At 34.7% G+C, this 25,299-nt stretch overlaps 1 protein-coding gene and 1 long non-coding RNA gene across 7 annotated transcripts; both read right to left on the reverse strand.

The window, feature by feature from the left end:
• Positions 1–8,327: 8,327 nt before the first annotated feature.
• On the reverse strand, positions 8,328–11,575 carry LOC126621863 (uncharacterized). Its single transcript, XR_007623210.1, has 3 exons — positions 9,720–11,575; positions 9,284–9,350; positions 8,328–8,443 (listed from the first exon to the last, which is right to left on the reverse strand). It is a non-coding gene; the product is annotated as an uncharacterized LOC126621863 (long non-coding RNA).
• A 2,990-nt stretch (positions 11,576–14,565) lies between these two features.
• On the reverse strand, positions 14,566–24,717 carry LOC126621861 (phosphatidylinositol/phosphatidylcholine transfer protein SFH3-like). 6 transcript variants are annotated; one of them, XR_007623209.1, is made up of 16 exons: positions 19,689–19,878; positions 19,531–19,656; positions 18,896–19,124; positions 18,692–18,791; positions 18,323–18,589; positions 18,084–18,161; positions 17,860–17,961; positions 17,726–17,775; positions 17,488–17,587; positions 16,958–17,176; positions 16,734–16,811; positions 16,407–16,550; positions 16,192–16,275; positions 16,026–16,091; positions 15,666–15,915; positions 14,566–15,076 (listed from the first exon to the last, which is right to left on the reverse strand). XR_007623209.1 is itself a non-coding variant. In XM_050290480.1 (15 exons), exons 2-15 carry the CDS (start codon positions 24,198–24,200, stop codon positions 15,898–15,900), a joined length of 1,572 nt encoding a protein of 523 aa, XP_050146437.1. In that variant the 5' UTR covers positions 24,201–24,321; positions 24,560–24,717; the 3' UTR covers positions 15,157–15,897. The 6 variants fall into 6 exon arrangements, 5 of the variants coding, with proteins under 5 accessions (XP_050146437.1, XP_050146438.1, XP_050146435.1 ...); XM_050290480.1 differs by lacking the exons at positions 14,566–15,076; positions 19,531–19,656; positions 19,689–19,878 and adding exons at positions 24,164–24,321; positions 24,560–24,717 and having other exon boundaries at positions 15,157–15,915; XM_050290481.1 differs by lacking the exons at positions 14,566–15,076; positions 19,531–19,656; positions 19,689–19,878 and adding exons at positions 24,164–24,321; positions 24,459–24,479 and having other exon boundaries at positions 15,157–15,915.
• Between the last annotated feature and the right edge of the window lie 582 nt (positions 24,718–25,299).

A 25,299-nucleotide genomic window follows, 5' to 3' on the forward strand; every position in this document is an offset into this window, starting at 1 on the left:
CTACAAAATTTTGATCAATTTAAAGTAAAACATATAGTTTTATCACAAAAGATTCGGGTGTAATAAAATAATAAAATCAATCACTGTATTTTATTTTGTCAATTCTCTAATGTCGAATTTTTGTATTCTTCAACAGAAATAGCATAACTCCTTAGAAATTACTAGAGTCAAAATTGACACCTTGAAATTATAAGTATCTTTGTGGAACCCTTACGAAACGATATGACAACTGAAATATTGTATTTGTACTCCGGTATATATAAAACAGTACTTGTTTTGTCTTTGACACTGTCATATTTGAATTGAAGCTACTGTTAGCAATCCATTGACAATTAACCAAAGGCGATGATGAAATATTTTTATTTATCAATATTAATTTAATTTAATATATAATCACATTATTTTAAACTACATCATATTAATTTAAGCTACATATATTAATAAAACATGAAAACCGAAAATGTTTGCTCTTTTGGAGGTAGTTTAATTTTGTGTAATTTGCTTCTAGGGTTTATTCTATTTGTAGTCATTAGTTGGTTGTTGAACTTTGGAAGAGAAAGTCAACCACTTTTCTTCTTTCTTGTAAGATTTTGAAGTTGTAGCCGAAAAAAAAAAGAGTCAAGTACATATCTCTAGTTGTCAAGTGTGGTTCTCCACTAAGTTTCCATTTTTCGTGGTGGTTTGCAATTGTTTGCCAACTGCTCAGTTCATGTTGACTTGTCGCAATATTTTGGTTACATAGATATAAGGTTAGATGCACATGGGAGTTAGCCTGTTGGTTAGGATAGTGCACTCGTTTTTTTGCACTTGAGTTTTTATCTCTCCTTAAATATTATAGTAGTTTAAAATACGTTTTTGTTTGGCAAAAAAAAAAAAAACTATTGACAACATAAATATTAGATTTCAACTGCTATTGAAAAACTGATCATTTAAGCAATTAGAGTTTGAAAAATGATCAGTTTTTTCAAAATGAAACGTACTTATGGATTCACAAGCATCAATGGTAGAAACTTATTAATAAATTTCTAATATGCAAATTATTTAACCTGCATTTCTCTAGATATTGTAAAAATCATATGATTTTTTGATACGAAGGGTTATATATCAAATGGAAAATTCATTTTAATCTTTAAAAAAGATGAGTTTTAAACCATAGCCTTGTATAAGATTAAAATTCAATTTTAGTCCTAGTACATTTAATCATCTCATTTATTATTTATATTTTGATGTTTTATTTATATTTTTCTTTTTTTAATGTATTAATTACATTTAAATTTAATTTTCATTTCATTCATCATAATATATTTTAGGAAAAATTACACTTAGAATTTTATGTGTTCCGATCTAGATTTTTCGAAGTGTTGTGTGTTTTTTAATTTATTTCGGTTTAGATTTTGAAAGAGTCTCTAATTCTCCAATTTTTTATTGGTCGCATTGAGTTTTTTTGGATTGTTTTTGTTTTTTGCAGTCACACTTTTTTAGTTTTGAAGATTTTGATTCAATTTTTATTTGATTGAGCATTTGGCAAAGATGATTTTTCGTTGTGGTGCTTTTGTTTTTCATTGAAGTTCCTTTTGGTTTTTGCAGTATAGTTATCATATATATTTGTTACAATTGGAATGGATTATGAGTTAGTTTAGTACTTGTGCAGCATTAGCTTATAGAATCTTGCAAAATTAGTTGGCATAAGTTTTGAGGTGGGAGGGCGGTTGGGGGTAAACGCCCTATAAACATTTAATAATTTTCAACATAATACTTGTGCAGCACCATTGCTTGGGATTGGTTTATTTAAAGGACAATGGATTAGAAACCAGTTAATGGATTATTTAATCATTTTTGGCATTTTGTGTTGCATCTGTGTTACAGATATTTGTGTAGCATCAATGTTTATACATTTTTTTTTATTGTCATTTGTGCATCATCAATTTTACATAATATTGTAAGAGTTTCATCATTTTTTGAAAGATTTTTGTGCATCATCAGTTTTTATTGATTATTAGATTTACATTTTAAAATGCATATATATCTAATTATTTATGTGCAACATCAGTTTAACTTTATGTTTTTACTTTTTTGGGGTGTAGATCATGTCTGTTGTTATAGTGTTGAAGTGTGTATATGAAAATTGTGCAGTAGTTGTGACGTTTTATCTGCATACTAGTTATGAGGATTTGTGTAGGTAATTAACTTTTAGGTTTCCAAGTTTGTCATCATGAGGCTTTCTGTTGAAATACTGATTAGATAGAGGTGAACCAAACTGTTTATTAGAGTGCAATGAAGATATTTAGACTCTTCTATTGGTGAATAACTTGATTTTAAATCTAGTTGTTCATGTTTATGTTCAAGCTAAGAAGATGTCTATTGTTTCTATTAGTAGTATGTTGTCTTGCCTAAGTGAAGTTACTAGTATTGGAGATGAGAACCAATTTTTGGGTAAGTATGACTCTTATGGACCTCACCATTATGCAACAAATGAGTGGCATAGTTATATTTCTTATAAAGGTCAAAGTTATGAAAATGATGCAGTTGAGTTTTGTAGAAAACTTACTCAATACTTTATTGAGGTTGGTTTTGTTTTCGAGTTCACTAGGAATGATTGGAAACGTGCAGTATCAGTTTAATAACGTGCATCATCAATTAATGTGCAACATAAAGTTATGGGAGGGGTGGTTGCCCCCCCCCCCAATATACATCAAAGGATTTGAACTTTTGATTAGCATTTGTGCAACATTAGTTTTTACAAAACTGATTAATGACTCAGTTTATTCTTTTCTATGCAGCATTTTTTGCATTATCAGTTTTTACAAAATTGTTCAGCATCAATTATTAATGTGCAACATCAGTAATGTTATGTGCAGAACCTGTTTTTTGATATAATTATTAATTTTTTTTTTCTATACAGAGATTTTCCCTGTATATTATGGTATTGTTGACATAGAAAATGAAGACAATTAGAGTGTTGTGTTGAACATTTTGCTCGAATATTAAATTACCAAAGAAGGAAGATCACGTTTATTACTGACCAACATCATGAGCTTTTGAATGCTATTCGAAACTACTTCCCTACTGCTTTTTATGGTTTCTGCATTATACATTTGACGGAAAATTTAGAGAGGTGACGTGCAGGTAATAAGTTTTTGAATGATCAGTTGTGTGAGTATTTCCAAAATTGTGCATATGGATGTAGTGTTGAAGATCTTGATATGAATATTGAGAAAATGAAAAGTGTTAACGGAGATATTTCCGATTCATTTTTAGATGATCTTCCAAAAGAGCATTATTCTATTATACATTTTTGAGGAAATCGGTGGGACGAAATGAATAATGAAACTGCATAATCATTTAACGCAATGATTTCTGAATAGCGTTGGATATTTATTCTTTATTTGATTGAATCAATTAGGGAGAGGATGATGGTCATTATGTCCGACATGAGACGTGTTTCAAAAAAGTGGTTTTCTTTGTTTTATATATATATATAAAGATGATCTTAGTGGTTTTGTTCAAGAAGGTAATCATTGGATTATTAGTACATCTGATAATGTGTTTGATGTTCCCGGGGGGGGGGGGGGGGTTAGGAACTCTTTTGTTGTTATGTTGGATCAACACTAGCATTCATGTGTTCAAGATGGTTTGTGTTTGTCCTTTACTTCAGCTGCTTTTTTTTGCTCCTCAAACTTCATGCTCTAGCTCAATCTATAATGTATTATTTGAGATGTAATATCATAGCGCGCACAGTTGATTTCCCGCTTGGTTAAGGACATTTTCACCTTTCTGCCTTTTGCTATATTTCAGATTTAGTACAGCACAAATACACCACAATCATCTTTGTAAAATAAGTTTGCATAATTAGCATGCATCATCAGTTAAAGTAGATTGATGCAGCATCAGTTATGGAATAATAGAATTAGCAGCATCATTTATGGAAAAATAGAATTAGCATGCAACATCAATTAAAGCAGACTAAATATACAACTTGAGTTATTGAAGGATATAGTTTCAGTACGCAACATCAGTTATAGTAGACTCATTCAGTATGCAGAATTAGTATTTTATATGGAATCTAATGGTTGGTGTACAATCATTTTATCATTGAACATTTATTCATAATCAACAAATTTTAAGGATTCCAACATTAATATTTAGTTATAATCATTTTACTATCTTATTCATTGCAAAAATTACTTTAACCTTAAATATGTAACTAAGAATAGTAATTCAATTAAAACAATCAAAATAGACAATTATACTTACGATCCAAGCTGAATTGGACATTTTTTATCTTCATCCATCTCAAAAGTTGAATTTGTAAGGCTCATTCGAATGTAGTCATTTGTTGAACTTTCCCTTTCATTTAATGACAAATTGAATAATCTGTCTCTACTGTTGTACCATTCTTCAACCATTTTGACCTGTATACAGAACAGATTAAGTGTATATTTGAAAATTGTACTCAGAAATCACTGAAAATATAAGCGATAATAAATTTAGACTTACCACTTTATATGCATTGTCATTGTGAATGTTTGTTTCACATTCTTGGAGGTTTTTTCTTTTAGAGTTGTCAAAATTGAAATGCCTCTCCTCTATGTCGAACGCAAGCAATGTGTAGTGTTCATGATTTAGAAGAGGTATAAAGATTTCACGTAACTCCATTTGTTCGTTTAATTGTTTCCCCAAACTGTGCTTTAATTATTTCATCTTGGCTTCGTCATTTTTGTTTTTCCAATTTTTTTTTCTCTTTTTCTAACTTCTTGTTTTGTTTTTGCAAGTCATTGTTATCGTTTTGCAAAGCATCATTCTCTTCAAAAAATTTCTCAATAACAGAATTCTTGAAGTGACATGTGTTAATAGCATTATTCAACATCTGAAGCTGAAGTTTTTCTCTCATTTCCAGTACTCTGCAGGATCTATTTGTCTTTGAGAGAGCTCTTCTTGTGTTAATTCCTCTTCTGAATTTTCACATTCCCATCTTTCTTCACCCATAAATGGAGCAAGAAGCCATTCATAGAATGTTTGTTGCTTGTCTTGATTGTCGACACTTCAGGGTGAACTGGTAGTTGAGGAATAGATGCTGCATTTCCTTCTTGTTCCTTAGCTTGAACTGATAATGGATGGATTGATTCTGCATTTACTTCTTGTCCATGTGGGTGAACTATGATTTGAGGAACTAAGGTGCTTGGAGCCATTATTTTCATTGCATCTTCTTGTATTACAAGAACTGATTCTTGGATTGAAGTACTTGGAGGTTCTTTTTGCATTGCCACTTCTAACACGAGGAATTTATGTACTTGGAGCCTCTTTTGTTTGGAAATTAATCACATTACTATCGTGTCCATGTATGTGATGTCCGCATTTCTTTCTTCATTTTCAATAGTTGGATAGGCAGAATCATGTGCAACATTTTGGTCATCTTGGACTTGCTCATTTGGAATTTGGATGCCAAAGATACTCTAACTATTAGCCAGTGTGTCAAAGTGATCTTCATTTTCATTTTGTTCTCCACCCTCTTCCTCATGATAGTATTCAAAATCAAGAATTAAATGATAAAGATTTAGTATGCAGCATTATTTATGGATTATAATGACAAAGCTTCAATTATGGATTATTATTACTTATACAAAGATTTAGTATGCAGCATCAATTATGGATTATAATGACAAAGCTTCAGTTTTATAGCAGAATAATTATGTAGCATCAGTTATGGATTATAATCACAAAGTTTCAGGTTATAGTAGAATAATCATGCAGCATCAGTTATAGGAGAATCAAGAATATGAATTAAATTTTATTATTTATTATTTTAGATATACAAGAATTAGTATGCATCATTGCTTTTACACTTTTTTTAGTGTGCATTATTACTTATATAAGTTTTTAGCATGCATTATTACTTATACAAGAATTAATATCCAAATCAGTGATAAAAAATTAGTATGCAGCATTAGTTATACCAGACTTAGTATGCATCACCAGTTATACAAACTTAGTACGCATCATCAATTATACAGACTTATATAAGCTTTTAGCATGCATTATTACTTATACAAGAATTAGTATCTAAGATCAGTGATAAAAAAATTAGTATGCATCATCAGTTATACCAGACTTTGTATGTAGCATCAATTATACCAGAATCATTTAGTTGATAGCATTTTAATATTTTTTTACGGCAAACTCATGATTTTATTTAAAATATAAACACAAATTTTAAGCAGAATTAGCTTGTTTTTGGATTTACTATTTTGTGTGCTGGGTCATCGTCTTGACTCTTTAGCTTATCTTAGCTTTGTGTTTTTATCTTCCACGCAGCTAGTGTCATTTGAATATTTTCATCATCTGTTTGAACATTTCCTTTTTCCAGCACATTTGAAATAGTTCTTTCACAATCATCATCCTCTTCTTGTTGTTGAACGTCAATCATCTCATCATCAGCATCACCTTTTAGACGTTTAGGTGCCACTACAGTTTCATCATTCTTGGCTACTTGCTTAGGTCCCACTACTGTTTCATCTTCTTCAGGATCTTCATGTTGAAGCACTAATTTTTTTTTTTTTACGCTTTAGCTTCCTTGGCTTTTTGTCCCTTCTTAGCTACTTGCTTTTCCATGTTCCTATTTTTTGATGTAGGTGGAGGATTGACAAAGTTGTCATCATTATCTTCTTAGCGTTGTTCAACTGACTCCTCAATTTGTTTTCGTTGTTCATCTGTGAAAGGTTAAAGAGTTATGTTTTTTGATGCTTTGTTTGAAAACAACACACAATATGCACATGCAGAATATATTTTCACACAAAGTACATGTAAAATCATGTTTTACATAAAAGTATATGCAGTATCAGCTTTACCTCCAAATTTTCATTTGCTTTTTTATATATTTTTTCATGTAGAATTGCCAAATCCCACTTCACTGCTGTTGGCAAGCGTTTATCCTTTCCTTCTATTGGTTTGATGATTGTGGTGTGATAAAAAATTCAATATTGTAGACAAAATAGAAGTTAGAGATTTATATATTTTTTGTAAAATAAGACATAAATTGATTTGTTTTATTAGTTTTTGTTTGCTTACCAGTAAAAGTACAACAGCGCCACTAATGGTTGGTTGTTTGTCTCCTTTTCTCTTCTGTATTCTATCGATTGATTTCATCAAGTATCTTGCTGTTTCCTTGGCTCAGTTGTACTGATTTATGTTATGGATGAAGTTGTAATTCTTGGCCAAACTCCAAGGGAGTTTCCCTGCTAAGCTCCCAAGCAGATTTGTGTTAAGCAAATATAGAATTACAAGGCAGGCTGCATCTTTATCCCCTTCTGTTGTTCTAGTATCAAATGCAACTTGAATTGCTTGTGCAATTTCTCTGATACCGATTCTTGTCATTTATGAGAAGTATTTATCAACAAATTTGTTTTCTTTCGGCTTTAGGATTCTTGAATCTCTTGTTGACTGAGGGGCTTCTTTGCCTCGCCTTGGGATCTCAAATATGCATTGGACATCATCAACATTTACTTTTCAATATCCCTTTTTGAATTTGAACATTTCTTTTTCAGTATCATACCAGGTCACTATATGTATGACATCCCAGTCTGATTTTTTTCATTTTTAATTCACCTTTTTATGTAAGCTTCCACTAGTCTACCAAAAGGTGACTTATATATGAATGTCAATACTTCTGGTTTTTCATCAAGTTTTGGCTTGAGCTCTTGTAATAGTTCTGCAAATGCAAAGAGATTCAGTCTTATTTGAGCATAGTTATCATCTGTTGCTCGACGCTTTATAGCAGGAGATTTTGGAGCTGATTTCTTTTTGGTTGCAAAATGTTTTACTTTTGGCATCATCTTCATAAAAAAATGAAACAATAATGAGTATAATTTTTAATCAAATAATATGAAGTCATATAAATGACAAACTAGATGCAAAGGGGCAGATGCTAGGCAGACAAGCTAGATGCAGCATCACTTAGCGCACAAGTAGATGCAGCATCAAATTAGCAAACAAGGTAGATACATAATTGTTTTAACACAAGCTTGATGCAGACTCCTTTTTTTTCTTTTTCTACAACATATTTATGTGCATAACCAATTTACAAACAGAAAGTACAACCAGAATTAATTTACAAAGTGCAGCATCAAAGCTAGACGGTTAATGACACCCCCCGATCCTAGAATCAAGGCGTGCTGGCAGTCACATGGGCATGACGTAACCAAAAGTGCGACGCGGAAGCAATAGATAAGAGAAATATGAATAAACAAAAACCAAATACTAGCAATAATAACCAAGTAACGTGCTAGAGTAAGTTAAAGTGTGAAACATACATATTCAGAGCCTAAGTACAAGGTGCAGTCAAGTAGGTACATTACTGAATTACAACACCCGAAGGTGAGTCCTACATGAGTAGTCTGTTAGAATGTCGTGGGAATCCTCGTGGGCCACCAAAGCTGCTAACTAGAACCTGGAGGGGCACAAAACAAAATTGAGTGGGTCAGTAAAACAAAGCTTTTCGAAAATCATTTCATTTAAAACATTTCTAACCCCTCGCTGTAAAACCTGTATACTTTCCCAGAAAATAACATAATATGCATATAATCTTCATATATCTCAAATCACAATTCTTTATCAAAACCCAGAAAATATGCCATGCCATAATGTCAATAACAGATTAAGAATGCATCAATATAACAGGTGACATAATGAATCAACCGGAGACCCTGCAGTTGGTCTTGTACGGTTAATTCCATAGCTCAATATCCAAACCAACGGGAGTCACCACGGTGACTTGTACGGCACTACTCTGCACATAAGTCGAAACTATCTGAAGTAGTATGTACGACAAGAATGGTTTAATAATACGCTCTAGTGCTTCACTCATCAATCATCTGTGCACATAATCTAAGGTCACCTACCAGTCGGAACCACCTCTGGTGATCTGTACGACTAGCATGTCGGAACCCTCTCATGGTCTGTACGACATGCACCTACTTGGATCCAAGGTGATCTTGCGGTGTGGTGAATATTATAAGCACTAACACCAGGGGTGCAGGTTATGAGCTCTCAACACAATTCACATTACAATAAATCATATGATTAACATAAAACTCACCTGATACTCACATGTGCGTCCACAACACCATTTCATATATATATATATATATATATATATATGCATCAATTACTAATTCATATAATTCATAATATGCATGCATGGCATTTTAAAAACATACTTTTATTTAAATTCAATTTCTGGGAAATTCAGTAGTATATAGGTAATAACAGAAAATAACTGCCCACTCACTGATAAGTCGAAGAGTCGTAACCCCCGTGACGTCCTTGGATGCGCTCGTCCTCGGGATAGGTATCATCTATATGCGAAACAACTATAAAAACGTTAATTAAAGCACATACCGATAATTCGTAATAACTTCTCATACAATGCTCAATTTGGGTATATGAATATACCACAATGACCTACTCGACGTCACGGATGTCGAGGTATTTTTAGAAAAAAATTTCTAGGCTGCACGCGCCCCCACGTGTCGGGAGGGGCACGGACCCACGCGCCCCCACGCACGTCACCTTTTTCCTCCAGTCGCCGGACTGGTTTCGCCGGCCACAGAAAAGTCACCGGTTTCTGGGGAATTTTTAAATCGCCATAACTTCCTCATTTCTTCACTATTTTCAACGCTCTTTATATCAAAATGAAGATCATGATGAGATGAACACATCCATACCTGCCTCGACCCCTAACTCGCCAGGGATTCACCGGAAAAAGCTTCGAAAGTTCCGGCCAAAATTGAAAAGTTCCGTTCTCAGTCCTCCGACGTCCAAATCCTACCAACGACGTACCCCGAAGCTTGTGAGGACTTCCTTAAGCTCACTGTGAGCTTGAAATTCCTTGAAACACAATATTTTATGATGTGAAAATATGTTGACACACAAATTAAACCCTATTGATGACAATTGTAGTAATGATGCAAGTAGGGATCGTTCTAGACCGGGGATTAACTAGGGGTGCTAATCGACACAAATAAGACTCAAAAACATTAAACTAGACTCAATAGACTCAAAACTAACTTAAAACACTAAAAACAGCAAGAAACAATAAAAAAGACACAATTCTAGACCTAGCAAGTGATTTGGACGAAAATAGAACTTCAAAGACTCAAAAGACTTAAAGAAAACATGTTTTGACTCTAAAAACAAGATTTAAAAGTAAAGGGATTGGTTTTGACGAAATTGGACTTTAAAACATAAACTTTAAAAACAAACTTTAATGAAAACGATTTTGATGAAATAGAATGGGGAAATGCTAGTTAGAGGGTTCCTTCTCCACACATGAAACATATGCATACGACTCGATTTCCAATTACTCTTTCAACAAACCATGAATGACATTGCCCCAAATTAACTAGATTGACCAATTAATTCTCAGATTTCCCTAGATTCATTGAATTGAATGGGATACGCAGTACAACCAAATTATTCTTATCAAGGACCCTAACTATGGAATACGCATGATAGAGACACATATCAAAGATCATTAAGTTCAATGGAAATCATAAGCATTGACGAGGCATTCATAACTATGGGATACGCATGTTACTCTTGCCTAGGATTTACTTAACACAATCGTTACTAGCGACTTTTACTACTTATGAATATAAGTTAATAACGATTAGGTGAAATTCCCTTATACTCTAGCATCAAATTCATGCATGCAAACTAAGTGTCGACCCTCAATCAACATACATAAACATGTTATCAATCAAATAGATAAGTAAACCACATTCACGATTCATGAAATCATAATTGGAAGAAATCAAGTCATATAAAACATATGATCATGGCTTTGAATTCCCCTCTAACTATAAAGAAATTAGTTCCTCATGTTCGCAAACAAACAAAGATAAATAAATTTAAACATTGAAACAAAGATAGAAAACACCTAGAAACGCTCCGACAATCCAACGTCTTGAATGGCATGCACGGCTCCAAGTTGTCTTCCTTCTTCTCCTTGCAAACTCACGGCACAATGAGGGATGATTGGTGAATGGTATAGTGAAAATCTGGTAGAGGGTGGTGAGTGAAAGGGTGCGGCAATGGGTTGTATATATAGGCTGAAAATCCCATCTCCTAGGTAGCAAAGGACAAGGTTTTAAAGGCCTAAATTGCATAGGATAATAACATCCAATCCTATAAGGAAAACAAGTCAAAAACCCAAAGGGATTGGGAGATAAGGTGCAGCACAAAGAGTGTGAAATGATAAGGCTTCTAGAAACCAAAATCCTAAAGGAAATAGGGTAGAAAATTCGGCACAAAGTGTGGTTTCTAGAAGGATAATGCAAGGCAGATTTTTAGGCTTCTAGAAAGGTTCTTAGGTGTCATCTTGGTAGGATAAGATAAGGTCTTCTAGAAATCCCATTTTAAGCATCCTAATCTAATTAGAAACCCTCCTAAGTGGCTGGAATGTGGATAGTTTAGGATAAGGATAAGATAGGATAGGATAAGGTTTGATTGGATAAGATAAGCTAAGATAAGGTTATGGATGAGGTTTTGGATAATACTCCTTATCTTGAGCTGATTCTTTGGCTTTAATTCTTCTTCTTCATGTAGGAAACCTTGCTTGAATAGGAAACTTCATATATCTAGGAATCCATCTTCAATTAGGACTCCATTAGTGATTAGGAATCCCAATTCATTTAGGAATCCTTCATTCAAGTCATTTCCTTCTTCAACTAGGAAACTTTGTATCTTCAATTCTTCAACTTTGAAACGCCTTCCTAGCTTCACCAATTCCTCAAATTCGTCCATCCCTTGTGCTTCATGTGCATGAACTCCATTTTAGCCCAATTTTGCTCCAAAATGCTCCAAATTGCATCCTTTTGCTCACTTTGTCTCTAAAACCTGAAAACACATGAAAATAGCTTAAAAGACTAACTTAACTAAGAAAACACAACATAAATGCATAAGAACTAACTAACTAAGGCGCATAAATATGCTCCTATCATTTTACGTGTGCATGAACAGTGCCCATTTTCGGAGTTATGATTTCACGATGATATCGAAGGTTTTAAGTCCTAAAATTAGTATATTTGAACTCAGGGACTCAAGAGGAGTTCGATTCTTACCTTAGAACCTTCGATCTGTGAAGATTTGAGGGTCCTTGGTTTTGTCCGTACGGTTACGAAAAAGAGAGAGAGAGAGAGTGAATTGAGAGGGAAGAGAGAGAGAGGGCATGGGGAAGAGAGGGAGGAGTGTCCCGTGTGTGGTCCAACCAAAACATCACAATCCCATTTTTTTTTCTTTAGTCCCTAACCACACAAAATACATACAACCTTTAATCCAACATAATTTTTTTCCCCAAAACTTAGGAAAATATGCATTATTCCATCACATGTCACACACATACCTTAACAACAATCAAGGGTACTTTCATCATTTCACGATCGATAAATAAAATCTCGGGACGGGCTGTGACAGTTAATGTTTTTACTCACAAAATTTAGACACATATTCATTTTCTTTTTCAGATGTTGTTGAAGAATCAGTATACATATAAACTAAAATAATGAAACTGAAATTGTTTTTTCTCGAACTGGAACATTGAATTTTTTGTAAAATCAAGTGCAAAAACACTTGATAATGCATGCAAAACTTTGATAATCCATTCGTTTTTTACAGAGTTCGAAATATAATCATGCAAAATGATGATTTTGAGTAGTAGGAAAACCTTTGAAACACTGATCTTTCTAGAAATCCGGTTGAACTTTGTGAATCACTTACTGAAAATCCGGCTTAAAAGTGTCGGAAACTATAGAGATTTTAAGGTTTTTTTTTTTTTTTTTTTTTTTTTTTTTCTGGGGAAGTATCTTTTGAGTGATAGGAATTTGAAATGATAGGCTTGGGGAAGATGAAACCGCGGGTATTGAATAAGGGAAAAGGGAAACCGGTTAGTTTTTATGTTTTTTTGTCGTGTAGTGGTTAACATGTCTGTTTATTAACGGTTATAGTCAAACGGCATGGACCGTAATTTAGTCGGTCAGTTTCTTTTTGGGTTAGGCTTGGTTTTCTATTATTGGGTTTTTTGTCCCTCCTTGTTATATTTTAAAATGTGTCAATATGGTATATATTTGTGTCTCTATAAGTAAGGCTCCCTATATTTTAATGTCTACATTTAAGCAAATTAATTAATTTTTTATAATATATATTTCGATAACAATTTTGTATGTTCTTCATTTAGGTACATTAATACATTTGATTATTTCAGTATATCCATCGATACAAATATGTAAGTACATTAATTCAATATAATGCATTTTGGTATGTACAATTTGGTACATACATTTCGGTATTGACATATAGGTACATTAATTCAATATAATATATTTTGGTACATACATTTAGGTTCATTATGATAAATTTCGGAACAAACATTTAGGTATAAATATATAGGTACAAACATTTTAGTACAAAGAAGTCAATTTTATATATTTCGGTACAGTCATTTCTGTACACTTATGTATTACATATTTTTGTATCACCAGTTTCTTTTAATATTTGCGCATTTATGTTCATTTATAATTAAAAACTAAATATGCGCATATTAATAAAATTAAAATTTAATGGGGAGAGATTAAATAAAAATACACATTAAATAACGAAAATTGAATATAAATTTTAATAAAAGTACACTTCAAGGGATTAAATTGAATATGCAATCTAGCACCTGGTTTTTTTTAAATTTTAATCTTTTGCAAGCACTAATGTTTAAAAACCAAAACTAAGGTAAAAGAACTCTATTGGAGAAAACCAGTGTCAAACAAGCAAAGGAAAGAGAAGCGCACGAGATTTGAAACTGTGAAGTTGAGCATAAGTACGTACTATTTTTCTTTATCTCAAGGCTGGAATTCATTTATATGAAGATATTACAATTGTAGAAGCATTACTTGCAATGTACGGAAAGACCGACGGAGAACCCTCCTCTCCATCCATAATCGCGTACAGGTGAAAACTAAACTAAACTAAAATCTTGTTCCGCAGCCATAGATTCATCTTCTATATTTCGCATGACTTGGCTAAATCCTGCAATATCCTCCGCAGATGTATTGCAGTCCTTCCAAATACCCCTGCAACGGTTTTCCGATGGATGTCGCGCGCCCCGTGAAGCTCCAATACCAACCCGTAGATGTGCATGTTTTTCCTTTATATTTTTCACATTTATATTTGACTATTTGTCCAGATACTTTCATTTAATTTTTTAAATAATAACACCAATCTTTATTGCGACAACAAATGCAGACAAATACACGATATATACAATTTTCCTTTATTTTGTTAAACGAATACAACATGTGCATCCAGTCTCAACATTTCCCAGAGTTCTTGTGGGTTTTAGTTCTTATTTGGTATCGTCTGGGGTTAGATATACAATTTGTTACTTGCTGGAGCACTGTATGGTGGATGTCTTGGTCACAACTGCTCGTGGTATAGAGGAAGATCTCGTAAAATGCCTCGCAGCCTCCTTGTTACCGTGTCATTGCAGCACCTGATTATCACCTTCAGAAATGAAATCACAAATACAAAGCATGCTGTCATTAATTTGAACATATATTTTGGCTATGAACGGTGAAGTTCTGCATGCAACTCCACGAAAGACGGGAATAATCATCCTCGGAACGTCACATTTGCAGCGCCAATTGATTTCCTGATGGCATGGATTATGCTGTCTTTATCAATACATAGTGCAAATTCGATGACAGTTATTCTGGAGCTCAGCCTGATGAGGCTGTATCATATGGAAAAATAAAAGCTTCTGCATTAAGCGTTTAAGGTATACTAAATGATTTCCTCTTGCTTGGTTGAACCAGGTACATTCCGATGTTACTTAATTCAAGTTGGATGTATTTTGGGTTAGTACTTCATCACATAGCTTGAGAAAGACGTTTGCAGAATCATTCGCCCTCAACATCGAAGGATTTGCAGCTGGTACGGTGAGCCTCTGAACTTAGACACCCAATTTTGTTCATAGCACCGAGGAAGCTCCAATGCCAATTCCGGTTCACTTTCTTGGCAACCAAGGAAGCGAGAACTGTTGAGGGAAGCGAGGAATCAAGAGGTTCTGTACAAACAGCATGTCAAACCAAGCAAGCAAGAACAAAAACGCCAGCGTAGAGAAACTAAAAACCGCATCTAATCAAATATTTGATACACGTTTTTCCTTTTTTACAAAAGATGAGTGGAAACTGTGCGCTAGATCCTAATTATTAGTTTTCTTTCATCTCAAAACTGAAATTCTGTTTATATGAAGACATTACAATTGCCGAAGAATTACTTGAAATGTACGGAAAGAGCCACAGAGGACTCTCCTCCATCCATATGTTCCCCATAATCACATACAATTGCAAACCAAATCAAACTAAATCCCGTTCCGCAGCCAAATCCTGCGATATCCTCTGCGAATTGTATTGTTTCCCTTTCCAAATAGCCCTGTAGTTCTATAGTTATCTTGTTTGTTTGTTGAAAAGTATACCCTTCTAATGGTTTTTCGTTAGCTGCCAACCCCGCGTCCTGTGAGTCTCTAATAGTTCTTCCAACTCCTAGGTGCATGTTTTTCCTTTCCTTGATAGCTGCATCTATATACATTGATCTTATAAAACAACCCGGGAGGAGGCTCTTACTTTTTTCTAGGAGTACTCTGCATATTCCGGAGGATGGTTTTCAGTTGCTAATTTGGAACACCTCAACTAATGACAATGCCTGCTGTTATAAGCCATAGGCAAGGTAGAATTCCCGTCATTCCAAATAGTGAAACACACATAACACGCATTTCTATTTCATCCCTCCTGAGAACCACACAAGCCGGAGCCACTCAATCCACCACACTAGATAAATGCTTTTAGATCGATCATGTCACCAACAGAATAAGCTCTGCAATTAGAGTCCAAAACGCAAGATGGTCTAAATATAAACTTGCAATAGATCTGAGATACAAATAAACTTGAACTGGCTAAGCAAGTATTAGATATTTAGTTACATACAAATTTCTTTTCCTTGTCGACAGAGGCTAGAAGCTCCTCTTGTTTAAGACGGGCTTCCTCCAGTGCCTAAAAAAAAAAAAACAAACAACAAAAAAACGTATAAGTTTTCCTTTTCTTGCTTCAATTTTAACTGCAATAATAGAATTGAATAATATCAAGACATTACCTTCTTGGCTTCTGTCAGCTCTTGTTCCAAAGCATTGATGCGGTCAAGAGCAGCCTTTAGCTTTTCTTCTTTCTGCGTCTCAACCTTGAAAACCATTCGCACAAAAAGAAATGGATATGATTACGTTTATTGTTGTCTTGATTTGGATCTTTGGATCTTTCTTTTTCTGGTATGCACACTTCAATAAAAGAATTCAAGAATATCAAGATGATTACTTGCTTGGTTGAAGACAGCTCTTTTTCCAAGGCACTGAGTCGATTGAGAGCAGCGTTCAGCCTTTCTGCCTCTCTCTCAGTTCCCTTGCAAACCATTGAATCAACATCGTCATATCCCATCGGATACATTCTCGGAGTTAAAAGCTGCACAAGATGAAGCAAATGAGCATATCATATAATAAGGCCCGGCAAGTGCCATGTCCAGAATTTTCTCCCTATGGAGGCAAAGTTGAACTATAATAAGACTAAATATTTCAAAAAAGACAGTTAGAGAGTTAGTGTTAACTGATTGATAAATATGCAAAAAAGATAAAGGGCCCTGCTTACTTCTTCAGGCAAAGAAGAGAGATGGTCTGAGTAAGTTTCAGCCTCTAAAAACGTATCTGAGCAGAAAGAATCCATTCTCTTCATGTGGTAGCATACCAAGAGAAAATAGCAACAAAATCAACATCAGGAAACTGAGAATTTTATAAAATCTGAGACAAGAAGGTTTGAAGATAGGCCATAAACACAGAAAAATGAAAAGGCAACTTGAGCCAAGGTCTGAGTACGTTTGTGCAAGCCTTCGCGTCTTCGGGGATTAACTTCTCTTCAGAAACTTTTGTCTCCTCTTTAGAGAATTTAGTCTCCTCTTCAGAGACTTTCGTCTCGTCTTCAGATATTTTCTTCTCCTCTTCCAATATTTTCTCCTCCTGTTTCTCCTGTTTCTCCTCCAGATCGCCTGATAAATTGTTGCTTGCGCATTTGGCCTCATGAATACTCTGAACCATCTGCCTCATCAAAATAACAGATTTGGAGATCATTTTTCACATTACAATACAAATTAGGATAAAAAAAATTCAATTACTTGCTGATAAAGTCAGTTGGTTTACCACTATCCCCAAAGGCTAAGCTGTTATATTGTTGGACAACATATATTTAATTCCAAAACTCTCCCTCACATATGGCCTCTCTCCAACACTAATATTGAAAGGTTGTAATTGCAGGCGTTCAAACTAAGGCTGTTGATTTTCCATTTTCCTAAAAGCTCAAGTTGTTAACGGGTCAAGAATTATTTCATATTCGAACTGTAGAAAATCACCTTGATTATTTCTGTATCATTCCATGGGCCCTTATCAGAGAGCATGCAACCACCCTTATCAGCACAAGTGCAACTACCACCCAAAAACTCTGGTAGCTCACTGCAGGTTCAACATAACGAAGAGTATTATAACAGGAAGCTTGGTTAGCTCAGACTGAACAAGATACAGACGAAGAAATGTAAAGCAAGATGAAGAAGTGGATAGAAGAAAAAATAGTTTTCCTAGAACGATACTTGCGTGGCCTCAATTATTTCAAGCAACTTGCTCTGATATTGATTTCCCAGAACCTGATGCAAAATATCAACAACTTTAGCACCAGTAATAGATAAAAAATTTCACTAGTTTAGAGTGAAGAAGGGATGAAAGCTTACATTGATTTTCGCAGTGGTCTTGGGATCAAGGAAAGATTTGACAGTGTTCCATAAGAGCCTAAATCCAGAACCAGCATTGATGATGAACATACGGTTCAGGGTCTACGTTAAAAAAAAGTTCAATCAGCACCACAGAACATGAAAACTACCTTTCATGACAGGAAAACAATCCAAGAATCTTGTTTCACGCAAAACTTGAAATCATACAGCTTTTTACAGGATACCTCAGGATAATTGTCACCATCAACCTTCTGAAGGCGCTGGATGAGTTCCCTTGCAGATTTATTTAAACTTGTAAGCCCCTGCGGATCAAGTAAACATATAAATATAACCCATCATGTTTGACACCACAATAGTTAGATCTAACAAGAAGATCTCCTTAATAAATGAATTAGAATACAAGTTTGTCCATAGAATAATTGGATATCTCCAATTAATCAATATTAAGAGAGTTTTCACATACCACTCCTTGGACATCAAGAATAGTGGTACTCTGATCGATGTGCTTTTTTGCTGCAACGGAACAGGCAGGGAATTTACAGATAAAGGTCCTCTCAAACTCCCGTACGTGGTACCTTACATACCGGTCCATTGTTGTTGCTTGCATCAGCTTATTAGAATCGACTTGACCCAGTTTCTCAATGTAGACAGGCCGTCCATCCTTATCAACTCCATGATGCCCTTGTGGATAGTATTTCAAGACTTCATCGACTTCCTTGAACTCAAAGTCCTTAGCGAAAAAACAAAAGGAAAAATTTCAGACAAACAATAGCTATTCCAACTAAACCAATCTCCACCATATTCCAAGTTCAACATAAGCATTGAAAACTACCTCCATAATAGTGTCAGCACCATATTCCTGCCTCCATTGGAGCATGTCAGACCACATTTGCTTTGTTTTCTCAACATCAAATTTCCGGGCCCTTAAAAATCTGCACCATCATACAACAGTATAACAAACAACCTATTCATAACCGGATATAGCAACTCGGGCATAAAAAATTGTTATGGCCAATCAAAACAGAGAATAGGTAACCTTAGCAACATATGAGTATCGTCATGTTTCGAGGGCAGTAGTTCTTCCGAAAGAAGTTTTTGCCGGAATTCCTGAGCTGCCTTGAGCTCCTCGGCATCAATGTCGTCCTCCATAGGGAAAGACATTACTTTACTGTTCCTTCGACCCTTATTGAAGGAGTTTGTAATCATGTTTGCTGCCTTCTTGAAAGACCCAAGCCTTGTTTTCCTCTCGTCCTCAGAGTTCCCATCTGCACACCGAAGTAATCAAAATAAATTGACCCACAAACACAAATGGGTCTTTCTCTCTCTTTTCCATCTTCTGGTAGACAGTTAATCTTCGCTATATCGTTCCAATTTTATCGGATTTCCGAACAAAATGCAAACAAAATTCACATAGAAAACACAAAATTCATATGAATTGGGAGAAACCAAACCAATATGTTCCTCTGGCAAATCAAATCAATCAAACTAAAACTATGAAATTATGAATATAACCCAAAACAATTTCAACAAAAAGAATATCTTTTTTTAGATTCCATTGTACTATTTTTGGCTAAAGAAGAAAATATCAACTTGTAAAGTAAAAGGTTTATTCTTGAACAATTTTCTCTATAAATATCTAAAGAAAATAGTGACTTTCAGGTTTCAACTCACCTAGCTGCTTTGAGTTTTTTTTATCAAGGACATCAAATCTTGATATTCTTCTGTCAAAAATGTATGGGACTGAAACCAAAAATCTGAATCCATGACCTCCAAACATGGTGGTTGATGGATCCCAAAGGGACCTGACTACTTGTTGGAGAAGAACATGCCTGCACTCCTCCCCTCCTCAGCCACAATAAGGAGACCAAGGCATGGAGGAAGGTACATTTTCCTACGTTACAGGTGGTCTGAATGCCACAAGGTGGCGCGTGGATTTCACAGGCCGCTCCTGGCGCATGGAAACGAGATCAAAGCGGCGTCAACGCAGCCCCACGCGCGCGAAATCTGTTGTTCTTTTGTTTTTTGCTATGATCTAGTCGTAAGTTATATTCTTCAAATTATTGTATTTTTATTACGTCTCTTTTGTGATGCATTGTTTCGAATTAGCCAAATTATTACAAGACTTAAATGTCAAAATGGTCCTTGACTCCTTGTGTTATGGTTATATGACTAATTTAGTTTCTATGTTTTTGATTTAGTTAATTTAGTCCATGTTTTTATCTCTGTTAGCCAATTAAAATCATTTCATTCAATCTTTATTAAAAAAATTATAAGAAAAGCTATAAGAGATATAATTATCCTTTTTACTTTACATAAAAATGGGAATTAATGAGATATAAAACATCCCATTTGAAAAATTATTAAGGTTGTGACATAGAAAAGATAGGAGGTAATGTTAGGGAGGAGGCCGGGCGAGTTGGGTGGAGAATAATTTTTCTTTTAGTTTTTAATTGTATTTCATTTTTAAATATTTTAAATCAAGTAAATATAATATTATAAATAAGTTTATAGTAATTTATAAATTTTTACAGAAATTAGATGGAAATGTCCTTAATTGGCTAATCGAAATCAACTCAAGGACTAAATTGGCCAAATTGAAAACAAATGGACTAAATTGACCTACTGACTAAAACAAATGGACCATTTTACCATTTAAGCCTTATTACAATGATGATGTTGTCATGTGATAATTTGAGACTGTTATTTGAATAGCTAACAACGCTTTTAGATAATTAAATGTGTTATTGATCCAATTTGATAGTAAATCTTAAAAGTGTTTTTGCATCGTAAAGCACGTTTTGGAAGCACATAAATATTAGGCAATACTTTAAATGCTTTCTTAAGAAGCACTAGGATTTCTACGAAATAAATTATGAGAAAAAAAAAAGTACTTCTCATAAAAGCAGTACCAAACAGGCCCTAACAAAATGAGAAATTTAAGTTTTGAACACCAAGATAGTAAAGTAGGACATGTATACCTCTAGTGTTGGACGAAAACAACACGTAAATTCTTAATGTGTCATTTCGTCAAAGAGCTAGTGGGCCATAATCCCCTGACAAGCTATTGTGGCTGTCGACAAATGCCAACAACTTTCGAACGAGTCTGTCAACAGATGTCAACATACTCAAGAAAGTCTATCACTAGATACCGACAGCAATGCACGCAAAGACGATGCCAAGGCTCTCAGGCACTTTGTCAAACAACTTATGTGAACGAAGTAGTTACCACCCCGATGAGCACTGTGGCCAGTCAACAAGCATTTTACTTAACATGAAATGTCTCATCATAGTATATGCTAAGACCAATTTCAAGGGAGAGACGCAAATTCAAATATTTGGGTTTAATCCCAAAAAATGCAATTCAATGGGGAGACCTAGCCCCAAAAGCTTAGACCTAGTTTGGGAGTGAGGTGCTTAAAAAAAAAGCATCCATGAAAAAAAGCTGTGAGGGTTTTAGGTGTTTGGTAAACTGAAAAAAAGGGCTTATTTTGGAAGCTGCTGTGAGAATAAGCTGAAATCAAAGAAAAAAGCTGAAGCTGCTATTTGCAGCTTTGGAAAACTGGTTTTTTTTCAAAGCACACGGAGCTACAGTGCTTCTTTAATGAAAAGACCCACTATTAGACTGCTTTTTTTTCCAAAAACACTTTTATAAAAAAGTTTATTAAACACTCTGCTGATTTATTTCATAGCCGCTTATTCTCACAGCAGTTTTTTTTCAAAACACAGCAATACCAAACCAGCCCTTAGGCGTTGGACCCAAACTAAAACCCAACAAATTTTTTGGGGGCCACACACTTTTTAAAAAACCAATGCTGATGATGAACTATATTGGCCGATAGATGGGCCCCAACTGGCAAGGGGACCCAGTTACAAAACGTTAACATTTTATGGGCCTCAATGGTCGTTCGATTTCTGTTCGTTGGTGTTCAACGGTCCAGATTGAAATCCATTTTTTTTTTTTGCATGTAACGGTTCATGTTTTTTTTCAAATCCAACTGTAAAAGTAAAAATCCAACTGTCAAAATAATAAAATAATCTTTTATAGCAGATCCACTTTAAAATAAATTGGTTGATTGGTTGAGTGTTGTGGTTTGTTTGGTTTTGATAAATTTTGTCAGAATTTAGTTTCTTTTAGTTTAAAACATTCGTAAAATTAAATTAAAATTACATTTCTCAAAGCTACAAATAAAAAATCCTTCCCAAAAAAAAAAGTAGGATTATAACCACTATTCTAAAAATTCCCACGTAGCGCCGTTTAGGCTTCACCTAAGTGCTAGGCAGATGACCGCTGCACCAATTAACCCCTAGGCATTTGAAAATTAAGAAAGGGGCGCCTAGGCCTGCTTAGGCACCCACCTAGACAACCTAGGCGCTTGCCTAAACCGTGTAGACCACCTAACCACCCGCCTAACCCGCCCAAACTTGCATAGGTCACAACTCTCACTTATACAAAAATCGATAACTTTCATTTTGCATTTTAATTTTTTCAATAAATTGTAGGAGACTTGTTGAATACTTAGGTGAACATGAATTATATGCTTGTTTCTAATGCTTTCATTATGTTTTAATACTTTACAATCTAAGTCATTCAATTTTGCAGTTTATTACGATATATAATTAATTTACTTAAATTCACCTAGTCCACCTAGGCCCTTGCCTTGGCCCCGCCTAGGTGCTAGTCCGAGGGTCTTTTAGAACCTTGGTTAAAACCATTCCACCACAACTAATACATTTTGGGTCCTTAATTTTAGATCTTGAAGGTTACGTGACATTCACTTTTCAAAGACCTAAATTGTGTCTTTTTGTGAACCTAAATATTTAGGTTTAGGTTCAAGGGTTGGGGCTGGTCTAAGAAGAGACTAGAAGAGAGCTAATCATAGAGAATGTTCACACTTATGAGACACAAGTCAAAAATTAAAATTAATTTCCAAAACAAATTTGTCATTATTTGGATATATTAAGACTTACCTTGGAAATTGAAGATTGTCGACGAAGAAAGTAATGGAAAAAAGGAAACAAGAATTGGGATGTGGGGAAGAGAAAGTTTTGGAGTTTGTAGGATAGAAAGGTTTGGAGTTTGGGGGAGAAGAAAATGAGGGGGTTTGGGGAAAAAGATGAGGAAGAGATTAATGAGGAGAAAAGAGTGGATTTGGATTTTTTAAGAATCCTAGTGAACCCTTTGCACAACGAAGTATTTGTCACCTAAAGTTTGCATTTACTTGTTGGCTTAAATGTCTCACTAACCATTTCAAACACTTTGCACGACGAAGACTATTGTTCGTCATGCAAGAACCACACTGCCACGAAGCTTTCCCTCATGCAAGAAAAGGTTTGTCACACGATAAATTGGCGCCAAATCTTCATTTTATTTCATTTTCCCCCACATATTGGGCGACGCATTATCCAGTTCGTCGTGCAAAGTCCTCTTGCACGACGAATATCTTTGTCGCCTAAAGTTTTCAATTTTTTTTTTGCCAGGACGATTGCGCACAACAATGGCCTTATTGTATTGTGCAAAGATAACTTGTGCGACGAAAACTACTTCAACACCTAGAGTTTTGTCGCGCAAGTAGTTTTTCTACTAATGTAGCTTGAAACTTGGGTATTGCACTTGCATATTGGACTAGAATTCGTATAGCGTATGTTTACCTCATGCCCTGTGAGATATAGTTATATTATTGACCCTAATATTTAACTTAAATTATGCCATCAATATGGTACTTGATATCTTTACTTTAGCATGTTTACTGAGAAAAATATATATGTTAAACAAGAGAACTGCAAGATCTTTTGTGACTCACGTAGCTAGTAGCATTTTTATCAACATAACCTGTAATTTATTGTGAGATTATCTCTTAATTTAACTAAAAGGAAGATATTAATTAAGTAGATGAAGAATGAGGAATTACAGTTTCTTCTCTGGAACCTTCATGCCATTCTAGTACCGTTTACTAGTTTGGATTCAAACGTATGCGAATACTATTTGTGTGTGTATTGACAGGCTCTTACCCTGCATGCAAACGAATCTATTCTATATATCCATTTGCAATTGCTCCACGCAAACTCTAACCTAAACATAAAGATAAACCCTAACCTAAATATGTATTGTATGTACTACTTGAATATTTATATTCAAATCCCTAATATATACAAGATGAAACCCTAATTAAAAGAACTCAAAAATTACTGTGTGTAATTCAACGTCCAGAAGATCACAGATATACATAACCATCGATCAAAATATATATCCATTTAAGTATTAGATGAAGATCATGCCAAATATTAATTGGATTGTCGTAATTACCAGGTTTAAGGTTTTGGTCAACATCAGCTCCAGACATAGTGCCACACGGGATTGATCAAGTGTTTGAGACCGCCAAGGGGTAGTAGATCCGTCAAGCACTTGTGTATATATATCACAAGGTGCTCAAAACTAGCCCCCCTCGGGGGATATACCTCTACCTATAACGTAATTGTACACCAAAACAAAACACAGATTAAAAAACTACAAAAATCAAAACAATTGTGTCATTAATATGCATTCAAATCATTTAGAATGAAACTAAGCACGCATGAAAATCATTTAGAATGAAACTAACATGATCGTTACTGAAAGAAAAAAAGGGTAATTAACCATGGAGGTTGAAGATTTTGAGGATTAATCTAAAGCAAGAATTCGAGAATATGAGAGAATTAATACCGTTTGACAAGAATGTAGGGGGTTAAGTGGGGCTAACAACTTCAGTGATGGAGCACTACGTACACCCCCACATTCATGGTCAGAGTTCGACTATCGCCCTTCCCCGCCTTGTTCCTGCTTTAGACCTTCTTTGTATCCCCCCCGAAAAAAAAAGGGAAATGTAGAGGGTAAGAGATAAACGTGGTAGGCATATATATGATCCGGATTAATCTCTGAAGTTGTACGGCCAGAGAGGAGCAATGAGGATAACATGACTGATATAGAAAAGAAAGAGTTAAACAAGAATGGAGCTTTTTTGTTTCATTTTTCCATTGACATGTGGTCTCTTTTCTGTGCCATGCATTTGCATGCCCGCTTTGGGTTTCTGTTGGCAAAGAAAGAGAGCATGCGAAATGCAAGCCACCCCATTCAATCTCATTCTTTAGCTTTCCACGCTAGCTAGTTAACCAACTTTTTACAAATGGAAACTGCATCTCCCTATTTCCACGCAAAATTACTATAAGTTCCCTCTAATTTTATCAAAAAAAATGTCAATTGTGACCATATTAACTGACTACGTGACATGGAATGTGTTAACTTTTGATCTGCACTTAGTGCTGTAACTGTTTGACCGTAGGAACCTTTCACCTGCTCTCCGGCTCTCCCATGATCCTCAGAAAAAGAAAAGTTTAATTCTTTGAGTATCTTGTACCATATGCCTGTAAATCGATAAAAATAAAACGCCTTCTTCTTCCTTTCAT

This window comes from Malus sylvestris, chromosome 5 (genome assembly GCF_916048215.2).
Source record: "Malus sylvestris chromosome 5, drMalSylv7.2, whole genome shotgun sequence".
In the NCBI taxonomy this organism is placed as follows: Eukaryota; Viridiplantae; Streptophyta; class Magnoliopsida; order Rosales; family Rosaceae; genus Malus; species Malus sylvestris.

Bases quoted from the DNA above. Each gene is read 5' to 3' on its own strand.
- LOC126621861 (XM_050290478.1), bottom strand. From the start codon at position 19,746: ATGTACCTTCCTCCATGCCTTGGTCTCCTTATTGTGGCTGAGGAGGGG. The intron at 18,590-18,691 runs GTAGTTTTCAAT...TTTTTCGCTAAG, and splicing joins GTGCTGACACTATTATGGAG to GACTTTGAGTTCAAGGAAGT. The intron at 16,276-16,406 runs GTAATCATCTTG...ATGGTTTTCAAG, and splicing joins AGCTGTCTTCAACCAAGCAA to GTTGAGACGCAGAAAGAAGA.